General features: G+C 37.7%; 3 protein-coding genes across 3 annotated transcripts; all 3 read right to left on the bottom strand.

The window, feature by feature from the left end:
* Positions 1 to 454: 454 nt before the first annotated feature.
* Positions 455 to 8,420, bottom strand: LOC121259247 (protein CROWDED NUCLEI 4). The gene is made up of 8 exons (XM_041160753.1): positions 8,046 to 8,420; positions 5,529 to 5,738; positions 5,167 to 5,420; positions 4,023 to 4,293; positions 3,840 to 3,923; positions 1,824 to 3,679; positions 1,286 to 1,634; positions 455 to 933 (listed from the first exon to the last, which is right to left on the bottom strand). Exons 1-7 carry the CDS (start codon positions 8,250 to 8,252, stop codon positions 1,322 to 1,324), a joined length of 3,195 nt encoding a protein of 1,064 aa, XP_041016687.1. The 5' UTR covers positions 8,253 to 8,420; the 3' UTR covers positions 455 to 933; positions 1,286 to 1,321.
* Positions 8,421 to 10,143: 1,723 nt separating this feature from the next.
* LOC121260626 (pathogenesis-related protein 1-like) lies at positions 10,144 to 11,599 on the bottom strand. Its single transcript, XM_041162564.1, has 2 exons — positions 11,547 to 11,599; positions 10,144 to 10,691 (listed from the first exon to the last, which is right to left on the bottom strand). The coding sequence occupies exons 1-2, from the start codon at positions 11,551 to 11,553 to the stop codon at positions 10,240 to 10,242; spliced, it is 459 nt and encodes a 152-aa protein (XP_041018498.1). The 5' UTR covers positions 11,554 to 11,599; the 3' UTR covers positions 10,144 to 10,239.
* An 816-nt stretch (positions 11,600 to 12,415) lies between these two features.
* Positions 12,416 to 18,530, bottom strand: LOC121260385 (lysosomal Pro-X carboxypeptidase). The gene is made up of 10 exons (XM_041162241.1): positions 18,024 to 18,530; positions 17,643 to 17,829; positions 16,915 to 17,048; positions 16,705 to 16,817; positions 16,448 to 16,571; positions 15,684 to 15,833; positions 15,430 to 15,585; positions 15,005 to 15,084; positions 14,785 to 14,834; positions 12,416 to 12,795 (listed from the first exon to the last, which is right to left on the bottom strand). Exons 1-10 carry the CDS (start codon positions 18,438 to 18,440, stop codon positions 12,656 to 12,658), a joined length of 1,551 nt encoding a protein of 516 aa, XP_041018175.1. The 5' UTR covers positions 18,441 to 18,530; the 3' UTR covers positions 12,416 to 12,655.
* Between the last annotated feature and the right edge of the window lie 7,095 nt (positions 18,531 to 25,625).

Raw genomic sequence — 25,625 nt, forward strand, 5'->3', positions numbered from 1 at the left:
AATATTTTTGTATCTGAACGGAACCTTAATGAGAAATAAAATAATTAAAAAATAATTTGTACAAATGAAAATTAATATTATTGATTAGCATCCTAAATTACAAAATTAATTTCAGATCTTCAACAATAATCCCTATACTTTGATTGGGATTGAGCCTTGTGTAATTGTTTTTTAGAATTACACAAGTTTTGAATATAATTTTTTTCAATTGACGGAAAACACGTGTCACCCTCTACCGCTACCACATGTTGAGACTTATTTTTAATCAAGTAAATCGAAGGATTGGTAAATTACCATATGAACCGAACCAAACTCAACGAGGTCGGACAGATACTCGGATGTCTCCTCTGCCCACCCCGCAATCAGAAAATCATATATCCATTCACTGATATACGCTCACCTTTTCTATTTATGCTTCTGGGGAGGGAGGGAGGGATGGGGAAGAGAGAAGGTCAAACGGAACGATGACTGAAAATTGCACCCCACAAGAATTACACTACCAGTTCACAATACAGCAAACCAGACAACCCAAAAGCCATAAATGGAGACCATCTTTCAGAAGCCTAAAACACCACCCCTATGTTAATGCAAATATTCCCAACAATCACCTGCCCCTAATGAAAGCTACACTCACAAAGCCGACAAAAGATGCACAAACATATACAAATTTCTCAAATGATCACAGTGAGTGGAGTCATTTACATATTTAGCCCAGCTTTAAGAGACGTCACCAGCCAAAACTACTCAAAAAAAGAGTGAAGAAGACTGGGGTAGTAAGTAAACAATGGATGCATCCATTAAAAAGCCAAAAATCTTTTCAGTTTTGACCTTGTCCACTACTGCTGTTTATGGATAAATTTCTCTTTATAACTTGGCCGCACCATGATGTTCAACTTCTGGTTTACTATATTTTGACATCTCTCTTCATTGAGGCTGCAAAACAAAGATGTGCATAAGAAAAAAAACGAGAATGCAGCAGTATAAATGGCTAATTACTCAAGGAAAGCACATTCCGTGGCATCAGTAAGGACAAGACACAAGCAAGAATAAGCAATCACAAATATTATAACCTGGTAGCCATGGAACAAAAACCCCCCATAAATTGAGACTTTCAGTCTTACAACTACAAACAAAATATATTTATAACAGCAAATGAAAATAATGAACGCGAAACAAAAATTTCTGAGCCACCTGAATGAAATGAAATGAACAAAAACCATAACAATCCTATATACCAGCATGCAAATACGTCAACTCAAGCAAGATTTGAGATAACAGCAGTCACCTGATAATGCCCAGTATCTTGTCCAACATTGTGTACTTACTGTACATTTTCTGGTGCCTTGGGGCCACAGGGAAAGACACCATTCTTTACATGTGAAGAATTCGTAAGACCATTTATTCCTTCATCTGGAGGAACATCCAGCTCCTTTTCTGCAATAGGATTCAACAGACTGTCTAATTCGTCTTCATTCGTGAAGTTGTGAGTCTCCGTTTTCTCCAGAGTCACTTCTGAGACTTGTATGATTTTATCTAAAATAAACGCACCAGCCTCTTCAGCACCTTCTTTAGTTTGGGAGGATGACAACGATACATGCTGATCCTCTGGAGCATTTTGTTGGGTGGAAATTGCACTGAAACCAAATAAACAAACATTTAGCAGAAGTGCTTGGGGAAAAAATATTTAACAGAAATTTAAAAAATAAAAATAAAAAAATTTATACTTTCTAAGAACCAGTAGAGCATTTCAAATAATCATCCCAAGAAACACAATACGAACACTACGCCATAAAAATGACAGGATTTAATTTGCAAAGTTTAACCTCTCAGTAGAGGCCCCTTGAGCTGCCGCACCATCATCTTGTTGCCTCCTTTTCTTCTTGTTCCGCCTTTGCTCTGGTTGTAAATTAACACCATCATTGGATATAGAGTGTATAACTCTTCTTTTCCTTCCAGCCTGAAGCCCTTGCTCAGAAATTGAAGGGGCACATTTTTCACTGGAATGCCCCTCAACTTCAGATGCAGTATGATGTGTTGCTTTTACAACCTCACCTACAGTGGGCACTTCAACTATCACTTTTGGCTCACCAAGAGCATATCTCACCTGCTGTCGCTCGCTGAAAATTATGTTCGACTTCTCTCCCGCATACTTATGCCCGATGCTTGCATTTTCATGGTCAGGAGGCCTTTCTTCAGACTTCATTGGAGTCTTATCAGGAGAATGTTTGAATATTAATTCTGTGCAGCGTTTAATCCAAGAGAAACGAGCAGAGTTATGAGCAGAAGCACCATTCATATCACCCATAGATGGAGAATTGAGCCCATTGCTAATGTCGGTAACATCTATCTCTTTGTGCGAGTCCACGGCATTTTGTACAAGAGCTTGCTGCTTCAAAATTCTTTTTGCAGAAACTTTCCGCTGGCTTCGTTCGGGATCTGAATTTTGCAACTCTGCAACAATAATGCTATCTGAGGCAACATTCAAATCCCGCAATTTCTTAAGGTCTTCAATTTGGGAAAGAATCTCTCCTCTATCTGCATGCAATAGCTCTCTTTGCTCTTTTAATTTCTCTCTTTGGACCTTAAGATCCTCAATGCAATTATTTAACTCTTCCCACTCCCTGTTTCTTTGCTCACGCTCGAAATTTATCTCGATTCTCTCGGTTTCGAGCCTCTTCATTTCTAAAGAAACCTGTTCCAGCTCCTTCTCTGCTTGTTCCTTAAGAGAGCTTATATACTGAAGTTCAGTTTTCTTTTCTTGCTCAAAGGCTTTCTCTCTCTCCCTCAAATCATTCTCTAATTCTTCACGTCTTTTTTCAAAACAATTCTCCAGTTCTCTCTTACGCATCTCAACATCTAGTAAGAAATCTGCATGTTCTTGCTGCATCTTGCCAAACCACTCAGTGCGATCATGCACCATCTTATTCATGAAGTCTTCCCGCTCACGGCTAAGTGCCTCCATTTCAAGTTTACATTGATCTCGCATTGCAACTTTTTCCAGTCTAAGGCTATCACGCTCATCCTTAATAAATCTGGAAAATGCCAATCTCTCTTCAGCTATGTGGTCTGCTTCTTTCCGTAGCTCTTGTCTTTTCTCATCAATTAACTCCCATTCAGCTTCAAACTTAGCCTTCTCTATTTTCAACTTATCAGAATCAGCCAAAAGCTCCATTTTTTTAGCCCTAACAATGTCTATTTCTTCTTTAAGTTTCACCTCTAGAACTGATAACTCCCTTGTTTCAGTTTTCATGGCCTCTAACTTCTCGTGTGCACAATCAACCAACTTCTTTTCGTCACCCAAAGAATCCAGTGACTTTTGAAGCTCTGCTTTCATTTTTTTAATCTCTTCTTTTTCTTCTAGAAAACGAGCTTTCTTCAGCTCAAACTCCTTCTCACGAGCACTTAGGTGCTTTTCTTTCTCATCTAGTAGATTTAATGTCTCTGCCACGTCTTTCTCCCTATCTGCCATTGCCCTTGACTGAACCTCCAAGTCATGTTCCCTTTCCAATATTAGGTTCTCCTGCTGCCTAAGATCCATTTCCTTTAACTCCCAAGCCCGTCTCTTAGCCTCAATTTCATCTTCAAATGTTTTTTGCTTCAGCTGCAGCTCAGCATCAAATTCAGACTTCCTTGTTCTCAAAGCAATTTCCTGATTGGCAATGACTTTGTGTAATTCATCCTGCATTGCAAAAGATCATTACATGAAGGCTGAAAGCATTCCAAGAAAAAATACATACTCAGAATGGAATAAATACAAAGATATAGCTGACACAATCTTCCGCTTTATAACTTTTTTAATTTTCTGAAAACAAACTGCAAGATAAGACACAACAACTCACGGATTCTTTACTCGCAAGTTTTTCCTGTAAAACGAGTAGGTCTTGCTGTTGCTTGTTCAGCAAAGCTCCCTTTTTAATGACATCCTGCATGAACTTAAAAGAGAAACTACATAAATGAAGTTTTCCATAAACGGAGTAAAAATTACATACATCAACATAAAATCAAGAAGTAAAAATACGAACCTGCTCCCTTTCTGACAGGGAAGCCTTAGTCAGCTCTAGATCAGATCTCTTATGATTTAGAGCTCCAAGTTCCTTCTCAATATTTGCCTTTGAGTCCTCTATCTCTTTTTCAAGTCGATTTAGATCCTGAGATCTACTGAAAATGTAATCCTCCCTCTGATTCAGCAGAACTTGTGCATCAAGTAATCTTTCATGTTCAAGCTGCAAAGCTTTCTGCCTTTCACTTAAAGATTGCCTCTCAAGACTGATCTCTTTCTCTTTTTCATCACAGCTAAAACATAAAGACAACAAAGAAATTATAAAGCTACAGAAGCAGGTTCCTTGCTGCAAATTTATACATCTGAAGCTGCACGTCCTGAACAAAAACTATGACCATTGGATGACTATAGCTATATATGAAAGACAACAGAGAAAATTATTCTGTGTTAATGCAAAGTTGAGAGCGTCTGCTTTCATCAGTAAGTCAAGATAAAGGTTAAGTCCACAAGAAGAGCAACCGCATGGTCTTACATGGAATTCTGTCATGAACTAAGTTATGAATGGCATGGGGACTAATGCTAATTCCAAATCTACATATAGCACAAGGTTTGATTACTAGAGAATAGAAAAAGAATAACAATTACGACTCAACCTTCATCTCAGAAAAAGGGTTAGCACCAAAACGTAAAAATGTGAAAGCTACATTTTTCTTTGAGTATCACTCTGCATTCTTCAATACTGATGAAAAGAACATTACTCTTGATCAAAAGAGTGAAAGGGCCTCTGGTTGGGTAAGGTGGCATTAGAGCAGTTTAAAATGCATCATTTGCTCACGTGATATATTGAAAGGCTGAAAGCTGTAAGGCGGCATAGATTAAGAGAGTCAAAGAAGAGGTGACATGAAACTTGACTAGGGAATCTGAGACATTTTAATCAACTTAGCCACAAAATTCAAAGGAAAGCACCATTATGCAGCTCACTTACTAACCTTTTGCGGCTTTTAGTGTGGCTTTGAGCATCATGACGTTATAAAATAAGAGCTCAAAGATTTTAAGCATTTTTCTTTGGCAAATTTCCCAAGTTGAAACTAACCAAATTCCACTTGTACACAGGCAGTCTACAAAAGCAGTTTCAAAAACACAATATAAATGAGTATGAAACATACTCAGTCTTGAAAGATATCATTTGCCTCCTAAGATCATCTTCACGTGCTTCAACTTCCTGCAGTTTTCTTTCTGAGGCATGGTTATAGCGGCTCACTTCTGCTTGCAAAGATTCTGCCGCATGCAGCTTTGCCTCAGCCTCGGTAAATTTCTTCTGAGCTTCCTCTACCATATCACATGCTTCAGCCAATTTGCTCTCAGCTGCAACCTTTATTTCAGCAGATTCTGCACGCATCTCACTCAAGGCCTTCTCAAGCTAAAGAAATCCATTGGACAACCACCAAGAAAACATTAATAATATAGGGGTCATATGGAAAGGCAAATTTTCTTTAATTTAAAGGACAGCCGCAATTGATAAGCTTACACTTGCTATACACTCGTCTTTCACTCCTACAGCCTTTTTCAGATTCTCTTCTCTTTTCCTTGACCCAGCTAAAGCAGATAGATGCACAGCTTGATCACGCATATGCATTATTTCAGCTGTGTCAGCAGAAATTTTGATTTGCTCATACTTGGAATCCAGTTCTTTTCTTTCCAATAGGAGAAGGCCCATGTGGTGTTGGTGGTCAAAGATCTAGATAATATTATTAGTTAGATATACTTTGATTACTTATAAAAAAAAAAGTTAGATATACTTAGAAAAAAAAAAAAAAGCACAGCTAGGATGTTTTTTTTTTTTTATAAGTGGGTATAACTGGGATGCGACTCATGGTAGAGGTATAAATGTAGTAAAGAATAGACAATAGGGCCCAGATTGAGTAGCAACATTCGATGCGTAAGCCCAGTAAAACTGCACTTCGCGGGTACATAAATTTGCATATAGAGGGAAGTGAAATGAGATCAAAAGCAACTTAATTACCCAATAACAAACAATTCCACAGGACAAGCAATATGAGAATAAGCTAATTGAAAATCATATGTTGCAAACATTAAAGAAACACACCTAGTGTTGATAAGGGCAAGTATGGCCCAAATCACAAGCAAGCATGGAAAACTTTAACAACAAAATATAGGGTAAAATTGCTTGGAGAATCAATTAGACAGTATTTTAAAAACATCACAGAATATTAAGAATGTTCAAGTACTGATATTTGCTAGCCCAAGATGACATCATAAAATCAGTGAAACAAGTTAGAGGAACCATCTAGAAAGACAATCCACAGTTTTAGAACCGCAAACACCAGCATTCACACAACCTGTAACTCTTTGATGGACTTCATGTACCACAGTAGCAACCAGCTACACAAGTTGATACCCAATAAATGCACATACTTATGTGCACAAATACAAGGTATTCATTTTCTGGTACCCTAATCTCCCAAACAACAAGAAAATTGTCAAGTTATTCAGGCAACCATATTGCCTGAAAAAACATCAGCATTCAAAAAATATGCATCTGCCTAGTATCTTATACAATCAACGCCATCAATAGGAAAGAGATCTAAATTCAGCTTCCCCAAATCCAAAAAGTATGACCCACCAAAAAACTACATGTACAAATATGTAAATAAAATGGCACCATCTCCATCGTCACTCATCTGCAATCAATGAGATACCATCATAAGGTCCACTTATGATTACAAATGGAACTAGGCAACTATATATATTATATACATAAATTTTAATAAAGAAACCTCTGTTTGAAATTCTCTGCCAAATAATAACCAACTTAAGCGCACTAAAGCATAAGTGTGCCTAGAGCCTAGGCACAAAGCACAAAATGGAAGCACGCACCTGATTGCATTATTTTTTGGTAAGTAATGAAGCCCACTTTTTAAAAAAGTAATGTATAATTAAAGAATATTCAAAATTATGAAAAAAATCCAAAGAATTAATATGGTAGTATATTCAGCACATTAACTCAATTTGTCAAAAAGTATTAAGCAGCGCAACAATCAAATGATCAACAGATTACATTAAACTTAAACATAGCATTTATATAATTTTCTTGTGCTTTACAACATAACGCAACCATGATATTGCATAGACATAATCAAAATAAATTACATGGTTGAATCAAAATTACCCAAAAGGTAACAACCAAAAAAGCACTAGAATTGTAGGTATTGACTTCTATGCTAACATAAGCAATAAAATGAAAGTCTAAAGCACATAGTCCTAGATATTTACCACAAACAAATGGCTCCGTAAAACGGTGCAAAGTTCAAACTGATATCTTATATTTTTTTTCCAAAAAACTATGAAAGCACACTTTTTGTGCTTTAAGCTCACTAAAAAAGCACGAATAAGTGCGCTCTTACCCGCGGCAAACACCCCGTCCTATATATGTTGATTTCCACCCACGCACTCAAGTCACTAAGAATTTTTGAAACTAAATGTAAACATGACGTGCTAGAATCATTGATATTAACGTTATTTCTTGTTAAAATTATTAAAGATGGAAATTATGCAATTTCAACATTTATTTATAAGGAATTATTCAAAATCAAATATATAATTAGTGAGTGAAAAAAGTTGTACACGTACTTAAAGAAGTGAAGCACAGATCACGTTCATTTCATTTCAATCCAAATACCTTCGCCCTATATTTCGATGACACAGAATAAAAGGAAATGGAAAACAAAAGAATCAACCCAACAAGTCCAAATAGTATGCAATAACTCGGAAGAAACACATTCATTCTGAAGTGCTAATGAGAATTTCAGATATATCAAGACTTGATATATTTCCACGTCGTTTCAGTAACCAAGAGAAAGCCAACGACCCACAAATCCCCCAAGCCCACCTAAACGAGCAAATAAAAATTCCAAAATAACTGCGAATCGAAATTATATTTTTCAAAAGAAATAAGGAAACAAAAATTAAATTGAGAGTTATAAACAAATGAAGTAAAAAAGATTTGAGAAGGGGGAAAAAAAACCTCAGCTTCAAGCTTTGCAATATAGGCTATGAGGGCAGCCTTGTCCGTCCGTTTAATGGATTCCTCATCCAAGCCGGCCCCTTGAAGGCGCTTCCAGATGGCTTCGTCGCTGAGAGGGGTTTTCAAAACCCTAGAACCGGGCGTTATCGACAAAGGCCGAGAAGAAGCCGGAGTGATCGCGAGGCGTTCCGATCGCGGAGTGGCCATCTCCGCTTCCGAAACACCCTTAACGTTTTTGAGCTACGGCTACTGTTGATCTGCGAAAGTCCTACTCCCACTTCGGGAGTTCTTGCCTTTTAGGAGCGCTCTCTCTCTCTCTCTATAAAACACACGGTGGTGTCTGTAAGAGTAAAGTCGCCAATTATGCTTTTCTTTAGTTCAATTTACGGCGTTGAAAGTGCTTTTACTTCACTTCGAAGCCTGAGTTGGAAACTTAGCCAGCAGTGGTGGAAATTATCGGTGATGACGGCCACCTTTTATACGACGACGTTTGCACGGGTTTTAAAATTTAAAAATCTAAGCCGCCATTAATGAAGGAGAGACATTACATCCCATAAGATAATAGTGATTGTCACAAATATTTTTATTCTATTTTTATAATTATATTTTAAAATATAGATATTTTTTAAAATGATCTTATATTTATAAGTTATTTTATAAGAATGTCTCTTTTATTTAAATAATTTTAAAAGGGATTTTGTATCTATCATTTTCCATACTATTTTTAAAAATTTATTATGTTATTGGATAGGACGATCTATCATCTTATTGTGTATTTTGTGATACAATTTTAACATAAATAATATTAGATACAGTTTTAAGGTATATAAGTTTCACGTATTCTATTTGAAAAAAAATAAGGTCTATCATTAAAAAATAATTTTTTTCATATAAATTTCAAATTTACCTATTTTTTTAAAAAGAAATACACTAGGATTGTCTTATTTCTCAATTAGTATAGCGTTTTTGTATTCTAAGATTAGTTAATAATTATTCAGACTTCGTTAGAAATAGAAAACTACAATTAACGAAGGTGGATTGTGACATCCATCCATACATATATACTTTATTTGTTTAATTAAATAATTTTATAACTCAACATTTATCTTTTTTTGAGATCGAATGCAGATAATGCAGATTTTTCTTTTTATTGCCCTGTCCATAAATAACTTAATTCTAAAAAAAAAAAAAACTGTGGGCCAACGTGCATGATCCATCTTTGAAGAGGGGTGCATGCTCACAAGCTTTATAAGACAAGGCAATAATAGTCCTAGTGTCATAGCCACTCTGTCATATATATAATTGGGGTTCCAACATTTATGTTTTGTCATGATTTGAAAATGATTTATAATTAGTTCAATATTCTCTGTTTTTACAACATATTGGGATTTTGAATAAAGAAATTATCTCATCCTATCTCATCTCATCTCATTATAAATTTTAATATAAAATATAATAAATAATTTATTTTTTTAATTTTAAAATAAAAATAATATTAAAAAATAATATTCTAACAATATTGTAATCAACTTTTATCTAAAATTATCTTATTTCACTATCCAAACGATACATAATATTTTGTACCTTAAGGATCTCGTTTGCATTCAAAACTTACTTCAATTCATTTCATCTTATCATTACAATTTTTTTAAATTTCCACACAAAATATAATAAACAATTCAACTTCTTCAAATCTCAAAACAACTTTCTCAAATTTTCACACAAAATATAATAAATAATTCAACTTTTATTCTACTATTCACAAACCATCTCAACTCATTTCTGAATCCAAACTACTCATAAGTTATTATTCTTTTGACCTTTATATTTGAATAGGATGTCGACCATAATTCAACTGGATAATTAAAAATTATAAAATAAAAGATCTTCGCAAAAAAGCGCGCTTGAGTATTTATATTAGATTTATAAGTAATGTTACTCGTCATCTCAACTTTCATTATCCTATGATGTGGTATTAGGTGATTGTAAATTATTTATTATATTTTACTTATAAACCTATTATTTAATGTTACATCATGGGATGACGGGAGGATGAATAGATTTTTTCTTTATATTAGATTTAAAGAAACAAAGTGACATTAGATGAATCTACATTTCCCAAAACCAGAATGCTTGATAATATATATAAATAGTTTTTCTAATATTAAGGCCTTAATTTCATTAATTATAATGATCAATAAGGCCTCTCTCCAAGATAATTCCCAGGAGGATAATAATTACAGGTGATGAAGACTCCTCCATTAGAACAAAAGGATCGAGCACAGCCTAACTGAGTAGTATCCTTCCACACCACCTGCGTGTAATGCAGACATTGGTTTCCCATCAAGCAGTCATTGGTCCCGTAATCGTAAAATGCCTTCTCGTCAACCCACGCTTTCACGGCAGCCACCGCATCCATGAAGCCGAAGCCGTAGCCCCAGAAAAGGTTCTCTCCGTAAGGGCCATTGGAGTGGATCATCTTGCAGCCCATGGATCTCTGATGCCGAGCGTACTTCTTAGCGTATGCCTGTAGGGTTGTGTTCCACTGCAAGGGACCGACCCCGACTTCCATGCGCGCCATGTTGTGGAAGGCGATGAAGGCTGCGGCGCTGTGGTGGGCGTGGGAAACAAGAGCCTGCAGCTGGGCTATAACCAGAACACAAAGGAAAACGCAGTTAATGGTGTACTTTGACATGGTAGCAATTTTTTGTCTGCACTGCAAACCATGTCACTGGTTTTATTGGGAATGTATATACACACACATATATATAGGGATTGGTTTGCAGTTTTGTCTTTTGGAAGAGTTTATTTCAATACACACATTCTCAACAGTTTCGGCTGATTTTTCTCCATGCAATAATGGCAGTACGTTGGAAAAAGGTTTATTTTCAGAATAACTATTTTTAGAAATCTTGATAATTACTTAAAGCCACAGACGGTATTTGCTTTCTTCTATAAATTTTGGTTATCGTCGGACCAAAGGGGACTACATGCTTTACTAGAAAAGGACAGCGTCCTTCCCATGTTGCTGGCTTTTATATATATATAATTCTTCTCATCAGCTATTATTCATCACTTCACACCCCACATATTATAAAAGACATATCTACACCTATGAAAAACACTCTCATACCCTGTAAAAAAAAAAAAATTTACATTATGTGTGAAATGTGTGATGTGAACAGTTGTTAATGTGTAGCAAAATACTATATATAGTGCTGTCTAATTATATATCCGACCCTCACATTGACTGCCATTTCCAACCATTTTTCACACTTTATTCTATTAGTTCACCGGCTTGATGTCGAAGTTGTATTGCTTTTTATGTTAATATTATGAACCCTTCTTTTGGCCCCAAAAGATGGAGAAAAAAGTGCATATTGAGAGAGAGAGGGAGAGAGAGAGAGAGGGAGAGAGAGAGAGAGAGAGAGAGAGAGAGAGGGGGGGGGGGGGGGGGGGGGGGGGGGGGGGGGGGGGGGGGGGGGGGGGGGCGCTACCGACCTTTCATTCTGTCAGCCCAATATCTCCGTGGCTGCTCAATATATAGCTTTATGATTGGATTAATTCATCTCCATTTCATCAGTGAATCGAAGTACGAGAAATTATGATCATTTTAGTTACTAATCTAATCACTTTTAGAAATGCAATAATTAAAATCTCCAATATTTTTCATTAGATAGGACCCACTTCAAATAAAATGAAAGATTCTATTCCGCGTGCGTGGTGGGTAGTAACCTCCTTTATCGTGTAGAAAGCCAGAAAAAGTGTTTTGCAAAGGCTTGAACAAGCCAAAAACTAGCTCTGCATATTCATCATGACTGACTGAATATTAGTAAGAGAAATGTTTTAATCATAAAGAGATCCTACAAAAATATATTCACATATTAACGTAGTTTGATATAGTACATTAGATTGTAAAATTATTTTTATTATAAAGTAAATTTAATATATCATATAAAATCATATCAAATTTATTTTAATAGAATATCTGTGTGATTGTAGCACTTCTCTAATAACAGCAGCTACGATGTGATGTGCAGAACCCTGCTTGGCAAAGTCAATGCAGAAAAGGGCACACCCTATACCAACCAAATCATCAGATACAATAGCCCAAGTTTAGCCGGTTAAAAGGCAACTTCCCCCTAACAATTGAGGTCACCGTTTGAGAAGGAAGTGACATGACAACACTGGGTAGGAAGCTAGGAACTTCAATGAATCATGACTACTACATTTTAAATCTTTGCAACCCAACGCACAACTATTTACGCCAATATTTCAATAAACTATTTATCCAAAAAATAATAATATCAAGAACCATTATCCATTACCAGCTCCAAGTAGGAGTGAGGAGAAATAACGGGCAAGTGATATTCAGGAAATACTACGAGGCATACCACGTAAATGTTTGGTGCACTAAAAAATCCAGTTACACTTAAAATTGCCATCTCATTATACACATATTTACAATGTTCCCCACATCTTTAGTGGAGACTACTTTTTAAGGGCACTGACATGGAAAAGGAGAGGTCTTACACTGTTCATTCAATGATGTCCGAAGGAAAAACACAGGCAAGTTCGAACTGTATACAAGAAAGATCTTCATACACCAACTACATGTCGATTATTGCTTTCTTTTCCTGATAGTAGTCACTTATCCAGCCTTTAATCAACTTGATTTCAGTTGCCCTCTGCTCTAGCAACCAATCAGGATCTTCTGAACTTGAAGCACGTAAATCTATGTGATGGGCACCTGATAATCAAATGATAAAATGCGTTTAGCATCCGTTCATTCGTAAGTCCTTAAATATCAAATCACATCCAAGAGTCCTTCAGAAGCTAACTGAGAAACCTAATCTAGTACTGAATTCCTAAAGATCCTACATCACACACAGACACGAAGACTTTTTTTTTGTATAAGTAATAAGAAACACGCAGAATTTAGCAAATAGTTGTAGCTAATAGCAAGGGATGTCATGAAACAAGTTTGAACATTCTAGCAATCACTTCTTTAAAACAAATAGACATGGAAGCAGACGGATTAAATCAAATTTGAAAGCGAACTCACAGGCATCGAGATAAGCAGGCAGAATGTTGGAGATCACCAATGCATAAACTATATATGTCTGGTAATATTATCTAGAATGGTCTAGATTACGTGCTTTGTAAGAATTTCCTTGAAATGGGAATATCAAAACCAAGGTAAAAGTTGAAAGGATAGTCTTATTTCCCACCATATGTTGTTTCTCTGTCCCATCGTCTCCCAAGGAGCATCCCATCCTGGGAGAGGATGGCACAGAAGAAACAAAAACCGGTGTTGAAGAACTATATGAAGCACATAACGTACACAGATGGAGTTAAATTTATTCTAATTGGGAAGTAATTAGTGGACGAGGGTGGTGCAGAAGAAACAAAAACTGGTGCATCCCAAGTCATTTAAGGAGTATAAGTCATATGAGAACAAAATGTGAGAGGAGTTATAAAAAAGTTTCATAACATAAGACAAAGACTTAAGGATTCAACTAACATAATATAACTCAAATTGAAGGGCCAAGAAAAAGATAATTCCAAGTCAAAAAGACGTGAAGTACTCCTGCATTTAGTGAAAAGGAAGAATGCGGTTAAATAGAAATGGTAAGTGAGATGGTTTTGTTTTAATTCAAGTGTGTACAGAATCTTTAAACGTGAGAAAAGAAGCCAATCAAACCAATAGACCTGAAACCTGACACTTTTAGTTGTTTGGGCCAACTATATTGAAGGGCCACTGGACCCTTTTTCGTTTCCCAGCTGGTGCATCAATTACTATGTTTTTTAGTGCTCACCGGAAGGGTTTAGGGACTTTTTCTTTCATACATTGCTACTTTGAGCATCATCTATTGTATGGAATGGAACAAGTTTTAATGACTTATGCTGCTTTTCACTGCGCTTAGCTTGTAATTAGGCTTTTCTTGTATACTTCTTGTGTACATGGCCTTGCCTAATTACGTGGATTAATAAAATCTCTTTCTTACTTATCAAAAAAATAATATTTGAATTGAGACATGCATTGGAGCTCAAAGACATTAGGATGCCTAGGCCAGTAGGCTTTTATTCTTATAAATTATCTATAATGCCATATCTTTTGACAACTACTAGTTGAAAGGAATCGACCAACCATTATTTCTTTTTAGAAAACGAAAAGCTGCAAGGTAGGTTTTAGATAAATTCCTATCCATCCAAGATGTAGATTACAAGTAAATTTTTTTTTTTATTGGCACCAGGTGTCCAGAAACAGCGTCCTAACTAATCCCGAAAGTGCACAGACCCTCGACAAGGAGTTTCCTGCAAGTGCACCTCGGGTAATTCAAGGGGAAAATCCCCCAGTCCGATGGCTCCTAGAGATTGTTTGCACCCAAGGGGATTTGAACCTTAAACCTTGAGGGAGAATACCCCCAAGCCCAAGGCCTTTACCACTTGAGCCAACCCCTAGGGGTTAATGTAGATTACATGTAAATACCCTGGGTGCCTTGGTATTTTTCTGTATATGACATAAAACCAATGTCAACCCACTAAATGGCTCTATTGGACTGGGGGATTTTTCCCTTGAATTACCCGAGGTGCACTTGTGGGAGACTCTTTGACGAGGGCCAGTGCACCCCTGGGTCTAGTCGGGGTGCTGCTCCTGAACACCTGGTGTAAAAAAAAATAGCCCTCACACAGATAAAAGAGAAGAGGAATATAGTTGGTATCAGTTGAAAATTACCTTCCTCAGTAACAAGAGCAACAATAGTTTCAGATACGTTCTGCAGAACACTGCAATAGATGTCACTTCCAATGATTAGCACTCAAACAATGATTTTTTTTATTCGTAAAGCAAGGATTTTATTGATGATATAAATAGGCATAGCCCAATTACATGGGACATATACCCAAACAATGAATGTTTAAAAACAAACATAAGAAAAGCTTAACAAAGATGCTACCTTCCACCACTCCAGGGATCCAATAGGCCATTGGAGAAAATGATATTACTTCCAAACTTTTTCAGGGCAGTCTTGATATCCTTCACAACGAAATCCAAAGATGCAGTCATTATATCACATTTGAAAAGTAAAGCACTATGCATGAAAGGACTGTGAGACAACAGCCAGGAAATGGACCATGGTGTTGCAACATATTACCGGTTTCCGAAATTTCTGCATTTGATTTGAACATACGAATCTCTCATACAATCCACTGAGATTAATAGGTTCTACGATTCAAGTACTTAAACCACTTTTTTCGGTTGTAAATCCTAGTTAGGTATCTCATGTATACGTCCTGTGTACTTGGCTATGCCTTTTATTATGAATAAAACTTCTTGATTACCTATCAAAAGTACTTAAAAGCGCAGGTATCATTCACTCACATGTCCACCAAATTCCGTTGTTATCCATCTAGGTCTTGGTTTCACCTTGAACTCCTTCCAGCATTCCTCTTGAAAGGAAGAGTGATTATAATCATATGTTGGAAACATGCTTGCATCCCAGCTACTAGACATTGGCATAACCATCTCGGTGCATGCCTATATTATTATAAGGAAATAGTGGGAGCAATTTAATCCCCAAAAAGTATCGTTTAAGATAAAACAATGACATAAGAAAGTACTACAAAACTCTAGACCTGCCAGTTCCAGCCATCCATGCCATGAGGATCATCATCCAATTGAAAGCAGTCAAAATCTCCAGTATAATTGTAATACACACTAACTCCTTCAAATATGCGCTCCAGAATGCTAGTGCCAAGAGGACAACCATCAATCTTTCTGCAAACCTACAAGAAGAGTTAAATCATATTTAAATTTGTTAAAGAAGCAAAGGGTTTTTATGCATACCCTGCCAGTACAGAAGTCAGGATGATAGATCAATATAGAGTGGATGCAGCTATGGAAGAATAGACTCAGAGCATTATGAAACAGAAATAGTCGATAAGCATACAGGTTCTACATACAGGGTAAATTGAACAGAAGAGGGACAGTGAGAAATTCTAGCCTACAGTACAGCTGGATCTAGACAAATCTAAACTATACTGCAGAACATTGGCATCTTTTTTTTTTTTTTTTTTATAAATAAGAAGATATTTTATTGATATGGAAATAGGCATAGTCCAAGTACACAGAAAGTATACTTGGCATCTTTTTTATTTTTATAAGTATGGTTAAGGCTCAAACAAATGAATATAGGTACATCTGAATGCAAAAGCCTAACAAAAATAAGAGGCAAATGTCAGAATCTCAGCTCCCAGATCGCTTTTGGCAATGCGAAGATTGGCATCTTATATACTGCAAATAATAGTTGTTGGAAGGAATTTAATTTAGACTATCAGATCTTCCCTATATGTATGTGCCCATGAGAAATTTTACAAATTGTATTATAATCCTAACTAACCTCCCTTATTGGATGTCCAGGTAACGGCATCAAAAAATCAGAACTGTAAGGGTAGTTCACCATTGCCAAATAACTATAAGCAGAGTCCAACCAGTCTCTCAGATCTTCAGTCCTCTTTAAGGTCCTGTCAACTGCCACTGATCAGTTAAGACCCAACAAACCAAATTGAAAAAAAATACCCTGTATAAAACAAGTTCAGTAATTATCAGCTGATACAGCAACAGCAAACATATTTCTTTCATTTTTTGTTTCCTTACCGACATAAGTGGAATGTTTTGGTCAGTTGCAGGAGGCCATCATTTTTTAGACTCTCAGATATTAAGACGTCCCAGGACTCCTTAATAGTATTGAAACAGCTGGTACTTTCACGCTAATAAAGAGAGTAACGTTGTCATAACACGGGACATGTATATCTATATGTAATATACTACAATAGAGATGGCAGTGAAAGATGAAGACTTCCACACCTTGAAAGCACCAGAAACGATGTCATAAAATGTTTCTGGTGGCACAATATCTTCAAACTGAAGAATCGGAGCAGAAGAAGCAAGCGCACCAACTGCAACATGAGGATACTTGAGCCTCATCCATGCCGCTAACACTGTTTCAATTGAAAAAATACAAGAAAATTTAGGCCCCGTTTGGATTCAAAATTAATCTCAACTCATCTAATTATTATAACTTTTCCAACTTCCCACATAAAATATAATAGCAATTCAACTTTTTCGAATTCCAAAACAATAATAATATTAAAAAATAATATTCTAATAATATTTTATTCAACTTTTAACTTTCATCTAAAACCATCTCATCTCACTATCCAAATGGGACTTTTATTCAACTTTCAACTTTCATCTCAACTCATCTCATCTCATCTCAACTCACTATTCAAACCTCACCTTAGACGACATTCATGTCACAACAGACAGAATGCCACTAGCCAATAAACTAACGCTATGCATGTTGCAAACTTTTTTTTGATAAGTTCCTATTCATATTGCAAACTAATAAATATCTGTACAAATAAACACAAACAAGCAAAGATCATTTTTCTTTCCAGCAAAAAAAAAAAAAAAAAAATAGTGGTTCATTAATTTCAGATGCACGTCTACCACATCAATCTGTCTTACTACATAGCAAAAGCCAAAGTTCAGAGTGGCCTCTAATTAACAAGCAATGTGTCTGCAACACTTACTTCCCCCGTAGGATCCACCAAACAACACCACAGGAGAAACCTCGGCGGACAAATCTCGCTTCAGTTCCCGAAGCAACACCGCGAAATCCGCGAGGGCTTGCTCCGCCGTAAGATAGGATAATGTGGTGGCATTCTTGTATGCCTCATCTCTACTTCCATATGGCATCGACTTGCCATAGTATCGGTGCTGCCCATCAATCAAACAAGTTTGGAGCTCATTCACACATTCCAGACTCACAATTTAACCATTTTCCTACTTGTATGAAACCAATAATGTAAAAAGTAAAAATTAACATTAGTCTACGGCGGCCTCAAATTAAACCTAAATTTGCATTGATTAAGCTGTTAAACAGCAACCAAAGAAGAAGAAGAAGCACTTACTTCGGGAAAAACCACCATGGCGCCGAAGCGAGGGGCGATTTCCCAGACGAAACCGGTGTTGGCGGCGAACCACTCGATGTCACCCTCATTGCCGCAGTAGAAGAAGATGGGGCCAAGGCGCTGCGCCCCCACCCAGTGCTCGGTGCTGATGAGGTACCGCTGAGGGAAACTCGGGAGGTCAGAGAAACTGAAGTGGTCGAGTGGCTGAGAGAAATATCGGGTTTCGTACTGGTATTGTGGTTGCTGCTGCCGATTCTGACTCAGTGGCTTTGAGTGTCCGCCGAGAAAGCGTGGGGTCCATTTGGAGGAGGTTGGGCGGGAGGTCTGTAATGCGATCGAAGGTGAAGATGAAAAGATACCGATGATCAGGAGAGATAAGGCGAGAACGGATAGATTGGCTTTTATCGCCATATCCATGACTTTCTTCTGCTTGTGGGTACTGTGCTTGGTTTTCACGGCCGTAATGGATTGGCAAGTCGGAATACTCTGACCTAGTCTTGGGTCGGGCTTATGCTCGCAACGGTTTAAGGTTCAACCTTATCCCATAACAGGTGTGGGTGTTCTAAAATTGATATTCTTTTGCTATTTTACAACTCTATATTAAATAGAAGATGTTGTAAATACATAAGTGTAATAAAATACATTCCATATATTTGATAGATAACTATTAGAATTTTGAACTATTCATGTATTCTTATTTTCAATGTTCATGTATCCTCTTGATTCATGTATTGTCATTCTCTGAGTTCATTGTTTGCATACAAATATATTTACAAATGCACAGAATCGTAACAAATAGTAAAGTGTTTTAAAGAAAATGGTTATCGAATCCATATGGAATAATTATGTTATTGAGTATTGAAATTGATTAAATTAATTACTATTTGGAAAACCGAAATTTGAAGAATGATTTATCTAAATTAAATTGAAGAAAAGAATATTAAAATTAAGATTTTAGAAATAATAAGAATAGATCTAAAGCATTTGACTTCACCTAGCAAATCTCACACACTTTATTCTTCCTTTTTATAGAATCTCAATTATCTCAAGTTGATGATAAAAATCTCTTAACTATTCAATATTTTCTCTCGAATAATACCAAAAACAAAAAATACTTCTTGCAACCACCTGGTGCAACCGGCGCCTCTATATAATAAAAATTTTCATTTCTTTCTCCCTCCCTCTCTCTCCATTTCGTTTCTTTTCTCTCTATCAATTTTATCTGTTGTAATCCTTCCCTCTCTTTTTCTAATCAGGTCTGAGTGTTTATATACGAATATGGATTGAACGACTAGTTTAAAACAACCTAAAAAAATGTCACTAACAACTAGATATCAAAACTTTGTGATTTTGCGTTGAAAAATTGTGTACAAAGAGTGGAGCTGGTGAAGGTGAGAAGTGTTGTTTGTTCCATTTTTTTATCATGTTCAGTACTCCTTATGGAAAGAAGTAAATCTACATTATTTCCAGAATGGTTGAGCAATATTGGAAGTGTAATACCCTGCTCCTTCCTTCTGACGTACGTTCTTTCTGACGTAAGGCTTTTTCTTTCTAACGTTAGCAAATTTCGAGGGTGGAAATTATACAACAGTCTGCCCCTTCTCTCCAATGATTGTGAGCCTCGTTATGCTGTCGAACCCCGATGGCTTGTTTTCAAATATACTATGTGATTTCTAAAGTACGTCCAGTGTTTTAAATGCACTGAAAATATTTATATGAAGTATTTCCAGTGTTATTGAACTAAGTTTGATTTTAAATACGACATTTATAATATTTTTGAAGGGCTCCAAAAATATTATAATTTTCGGAAATCATTTTAATGTTATTATTAAAATGATTTCAGTTATTTAAAATATTATGATATTTAAATTATGTTTAAAAATCTAATTAAATTAAATGATTTTATTATTTAAAGATATTAAATAAGACTTCATCATTTTATTAATGATGAAGGAATATTATTTCATAAAATAAAGTCAGTTTAAATAATATTCTACCTTAATTCCTCTTAGTGCTTTTAATTAAGTTAATGTTTACGGATTTTCAAATCAGTATTTTAATCCTCCACCGTTAGATCGTTTTGAGAATCCAAAGACGAAGGGATTGGATAAAATGCCTAGACCCTCTCTCTCTCTCTCTTCCTCACTTTTCCCTCCTCTCTCTCTCTCTCTCTCTCTCTCTCCTCCCTCTCCCCCCAACGTATGCTACACGTTGTCCCTCTCCTCCCCGATTCTTCCCTTGCTCAACCCGGCGCCGCCGTGCGCCACCCATCTCACCTCCACCACCGGCAGCTTCCCCTCATGCCGGCGACCTCCCACCGTCGAAGCCAACCTCCACCGCACGACCACTCTCTCCCACGCACGCACGCAGCCTCTCACGCATGGTTTCACCGTGCGCATCCTCTCCCTCGCCGTACGCGGCCACCCACAGCCACCTAACACCACCACAAGCTCCCCTTTCCCTTCCCCTTCCTCCTCCACTTGATCCGTGGCGTGTAACCTCTTCCTCAGCCGCACGGAGCTCCTTCGACACACGGGTTCTCCATACTAACGGCGGAGCTCCGCCTCCCACGGCCGTTGCACCACCACCAAGAGCTTCCCTTCCACCGGCGACCTCCCCTAGCCACTCCCAGGTCTAGCCGAGCCACCTAGCTCCCTTACTCTCTCTCACTCTCTCACGGACTCTCCCTCCTTCCCAAGCTCGATCTGCCGCCATAGGCCACAGTGGCGCCACCCCAGCGTCACCACAAGTTCCACCGCACCTCCTTCAGCTCTTCCATGGCCAGCCATGACTAGCCAAGCCCTCCCTCTCCATTTCCATAGTTGAGACCCACGGCCTTAACTCCTCCACGAGCCACCTTGTCTCCGACGTGTGCCACCTCGGCACCATCACGAGACCACAACTCCAGGACCACGACCCAACCCGACCCTTCTACACTTAGACCCGCACCTCTAGCCACCTCCAATGGCCAAGACAGCCACTGTACATGGCTAGATACGCTGTGTACCGCCCCTCACTGTCACCACGAGGCCACCATGAACCCTTCCAAGATCACACTTAGCTATCCAAACACCAAAACAACCATTGTACGTGGGTTAACCGCCACCTACGACCCTTCCGACATCATTGACTGTGATGATCAACGAGCAACGCACGGGTTACCCCGTCGATGTTATAACCCTCTATCCCTCGTTATTTATGTTAGATGTTAATTAGGTTGTGGACTGTGTTGTTAGTATTGTGGAATTCGCTATATTGTAATGTGCTGTGTAGTGAAGTGTTGGGCATTTTGTGTAGTGAAATGTGGAGCATAGTTGGGAATTATGTTGTGCAGTGTTGTGGATTATGCTGTGCATTGTTGTGGACTATGTTGTGTAGTGTTGTGGATTGTGCTGTAATGGTGGCTTGACATCGTGTGCTGTACTCTCGTGGCATAGTGTGGGATAAGGAGAGTATATATAAAATATACCTTTCTAGCGTATTGCGGAATGGGGAAGAGTACGCACTGAGTATACTCTGTGTGGCGTAACTTAATGTGAAGGGAGTACACGTGGAGTGTACTCCATGTGATGGAGTAATGCACCATATGGTGGGTATGTCATAATGGTGATGTGGAGTAGTGTGTGTGAAGGAAGTACACGTGGAGTGTACTCCAAGAGGTACAACGACACACCGTGTCGCGTGTTGAAGAGATAAGGATGATTGTGTGGTCGATGAGCGAAGAGCGTGATGAGTAGTGTCGGAAATTGTGGAGCAGTGTACCGAAGTAGTTATGGTGTAGCTTGTAGTCTGAGGTGACGGGTGTCATCGTGTAGTTGACTCACGGCTGGGAGTATGGGTGAAGTAGTAGAACAAGTGTAAGAGTGCGCAGCGGAAACATGACTGAGGAATGTTACAAAGTGACATGATTTTCAGCAGTCGTGCTTATGATAGGTGAGGAGTTAGCGTAGGAATGGCGTAACGGGATCGTGACCAGATGTCACAATGTGATAGGAGTACATGAGGAACCGTACTAGTGATGAGTTAGGAGTTGGCGTAAGAATGACATAGTGGGATGTCAGGTGATGTGACAAGGTCACGATGTAACTTGGGAGTAGTCTCGAGCTATATGACGTGACATAAGGCATGGTTGCGAACGGAGTCTTGTCGTGTTAAGTGTGGGGATGAACTGTCAAAAGAGATGGGTAGCGTAAAGAGTCATGCTAGCCGAGTTAAAAGAAGGTTGATATTGGAGTATGGTGCTTGTTACACAAACAGGTGATCAACGTGTTATATGTTGGTCTTAAGTGATAAGGGGGTAAGGTACATGTGTAATCTGGTTAGACACATGTGCCGGACGGATTCACCATATGTAATGGGTAATTTGTCCTAAACATAGTTACACGATGCTTAAGCCTCAGAGTTGGCTTAGAGCCGTGGGATTTGTATAGATGAGAATGAGGATTTAGTGTGGGCTAAGGTGCATGAAGGCAGTGACGGGTGTATTGTTAGGATTGGGATGAGTGATTTCGTCGGTTGGAAACATGCGTCGGATTGCGGTTAATAGGAAAAGGAAGACGAATGTCTTAGTGTCTTAATCCTAAGGTGAATCACTGGTTCACTTTAGTGATGAGCATTCGAGGCAAGAACGTCGAGTTGAGAAGAGATAGTGACCGTAAGTGGTCCCTGAATGTGTTAGCATAGCAAAGGGCACGTAGAAGCATGAGATAGAAGGAAAGTGTTCCAAGTGAAGTGCAGTTCTAATTATGTTTAAGTTGCTTATGCATTAGATAGAGAATGACGTGAAGGTTATGTGTATGCATGTAGGTTGCCATCTGACACGCACATGAATGATCTGCATGATATGAAAGTAGCATGGAGTCCAGGTAAGTATTGTGTTCATACTCTTCTAGTGTTTTCTAAAATATACGAAAAAGCAAACGAAACGCTTTTCCTTTACAATGCTTTACGAAAAGACAGGAAAGACGCCTTACGAAAGAAAATGCTAAGTGTTCAAAGGTATAAGTATGTACGGCCCTTCCTTGGCAGCCCTTTTTTACGCACCAAAAATATTAATTGTACGCATGTGAATGGATGAGTATACGTTGTATATATTGTATGTATTTTCTACGAAAATAAACTGATGTTTTATGATGTCATGAACTGATGTTTTACGGATGCCATGAAAAGATGATGTTTAAACTCATGCTTTTAAAAGACATTTCTCCATGAACGAACTGTTAAATGAAATAGACTGAACTGTAAAAAAGGCCTGAAATGAAATGAACGTTTACTGTATGAAGATATGTAACGGCCATATGAATGAACAAAAAGGGTACCAATGAATGGGCAGATTGCAATGTCGAGTAAGTAATACTGGAAGTGCACCCAGTGCTGCCCCCTAACTGAAAAGGGATTTCCAACCCATGGCCACGAGCGGAGTCCGAGTCCAAAGGAAGACTACTAACCCCAACACACGGGGCGTAACAGTGTGTACCGGCCAATGAAAGTAATAATAAAATATGAATGTATGAACGCATGAATGCACGAACTTTTTAAGAAATGAAGGCACTGACGGGAGACACGTTTTACGAAAAGAAAATCTATTTTTTTAAAAGAAAAATCCTGTCCAGTGATGTTTTCAAACGAACGCACGTATGCACGTACGTATAATATGTATGAATGATGAATGCATGAATGAAAACCTATGTTGTTATATTTTAACTATATGAAATAATGCTTATGAGTCATCGACTCATTTTAGTTTTTATGTATACCCTCCCCCCCACAGGAATTGAATGAGAAGTACGCGTCAGGCGGACACGTCCCATGGGAAGAGCACGGAAGTCTAGGCATGAACGTTTAAATGTATGAGAGGTCTTTTTATTGTTAAAATTGATGATTTCCTCTGTAAATCTCTTTTATTCACAAATCACATTTTATTTTATAACGTAGAGTCTTGCACCTTGGGTATGGACGCAAAAAGTTTTAAACCGAACGGTAATTCCCGTCGTCTTTTCTAAAATCATTTTGTAAAAAGTCCTGCCACAAGGACGGGCGTTACATAGTGGTATCAGAGCAAAGCCCAAGTTATGCTAGACTCTATAGCATTCTTTTCAAAATAAAATAGAGAAAACCATTTTTCTTGAAAGAAAAATTTTTCTAAAGAAAGAAAATTTCTTTTCCAAAGAAAGAAAACTTTTGAAAAGAGAACTGCAAGTGAAAGAAGAACCTAGACTGACGTCTTCCCAAGGCATGTCTTGTCCTGCAATAAGTACAAAAAAGTATTTTACTCTTATGCTATGATATTTTCAAAGTATAACCTAATTAATGCATGCATGTCAGACTAGCAACTAGAAAGAGGTAGTAATGCTAAGTGCATAGAATGTAAGAGGTATCAGAGACTGAACGTAGTTAGAGGATAAGGAATGGACGATGGAACGTTAGAAATTAGCAAGCAACCATTGCTACGCTTGCTAATTGAGGAACGAACTAGAAACGTTAGAAAGACTGTAATAGTTAAGAAATGCATGAACGACTACAGACTAAACTAGGACTGAACTGAGAAGACAAGCTGGCAACTTCAAGCCTTGCCGGCAAGAATCTTATCATGGAAGGTACGAGCGTTACGCGATGGATGGACTCGACTACTTCAGACTGACTTTAAGCAAGCTGATGGAGGAATGACAAGACGTGAGGATGAAATTCTGTATGAGACGTGATTGAGATGTTGAACGTGTGCGGAGACGTGTGAAGACAACGCGAAGACTAGTATGAATGGGCCCATAGTAAGGATAAACAAATTCTTAGAACACTGCGCAAATTCCTAGAGTACTAAGCAAAATTCCTAGAACCTTAAGCAAATTTCAGGGACGAAATTTATTTAAGGTGGGGAGAATGTAATACCCTGCTCCTTCCTTCTGACGTACATTCTTTCTTTCTGATGTTAGCAAATTCTAAGGGCGGAAATTATGCAATAGTCCGCCCCTTCTCTCTAACTACTGCGAGCCTCGTTATGTGTGTCGAACCCTAATGGCGTGTTTTCAAAGATATTATGTGATTTCTAAAGTACATCCAGTGTTTTAAATGCACTGAAAATATTTATATGAGGTATTTCCAGTGTTATTGAACTAAACTTGATTTTAAATACGACAATTATAATATTTTTGAAGAGCTCCACAAATATTATAATTGTTGGAAATCATTTTAATGTTATTATTAAAATGATTTCAGTTATTTAAAATATTATGATATTTAAATTATATTTAAAACTCTAATTAAATTAAATGATTTTATTTTTTAAAGATATTGAATAAGACTTCATCATTTTATTAATGATGAAGGAATATTATTTTATAAACTAAAGTTAGTTTAAATAATATTCTATCTTAATTCCTTTTAGTGCTTTTAATTAAATTAATGTTTACGCGTTTTCAAGTAAGTGTTTTAATCCTCCATCGTTAGATCGTTTTGAGGATCCCAAGACGAAGGGACTGGATAAAATGCCCAGACCCTCTCTCTCTCCTCCCTCTCCCCCCAGCGTATGCTACACGCTGTCCCTCTCCTCCCCGATTCTTCCCTTGCTCAGCCCAACACCATCGTGTGTCGCCCAGTCTCACCTCC

This window comes from Juglans microcarpa x Juglans regia, chromosome 4D (genome assembly GCF_004785595.1).
Source record: "Juglans microcarpa x Juglans regia isolate MS1-56 chromosome 4D, Jm3101_v1.0, whole genome shotgun sequence".
Lineage (NCBI taxonomy): Eukaryota > Viridiplantae > Streptophyta > Magnoliopsida > Fagales > Juglandaceae > Juglans > Juglans microcarpa x Juglans regia.

Bases quoted from the DNA above. Each gene is read 5' to 3' on its own strand.
- LOC121259247 (XM_041160753.1), bottom strand. From the start codon at position 8,252: ATGGCCACTCCGCGATCGGAACGCCTCGCGATCACTCCGGCTTCTTCT. The intron at 5,739-8,045 runs GTTTTTTTTCCC...AATATTATCTAG, and splicing joins TTGCAAAGCTTGAAGCTGAG to ATCTTTGACCACCAACACCA. The intron at 4,294-5,166 runs GTATGTTTCATA...TTTATGTTTTAG, and splicing joins ATGATATCTTTCAAGACTGA to CTGTGATGAAAAAGAGAAAG.
- LOC121260385 (XM_041162241.1), bottom strand. From the start codon at position 18,440: ATGGATATGGCGATAAAAGCCAATCTATCCGTTCTCGCCTTATCTCTC. The intron at 16,818-16,914 runs GTGTGGAAGTCT...TCTCTTTATTAG, and splicing joins TCGTTTCTGGTGCTTTCAAG to CGTGAAAGTACCAGCTGTTT. The intron at 15,085-15,429 runs GTGAGTGAATGA...TTCGTTGTGAAG, and splicing joins CAACGGAATTTGGTGGACAT to GATATCAAGACTGCCCTGAA.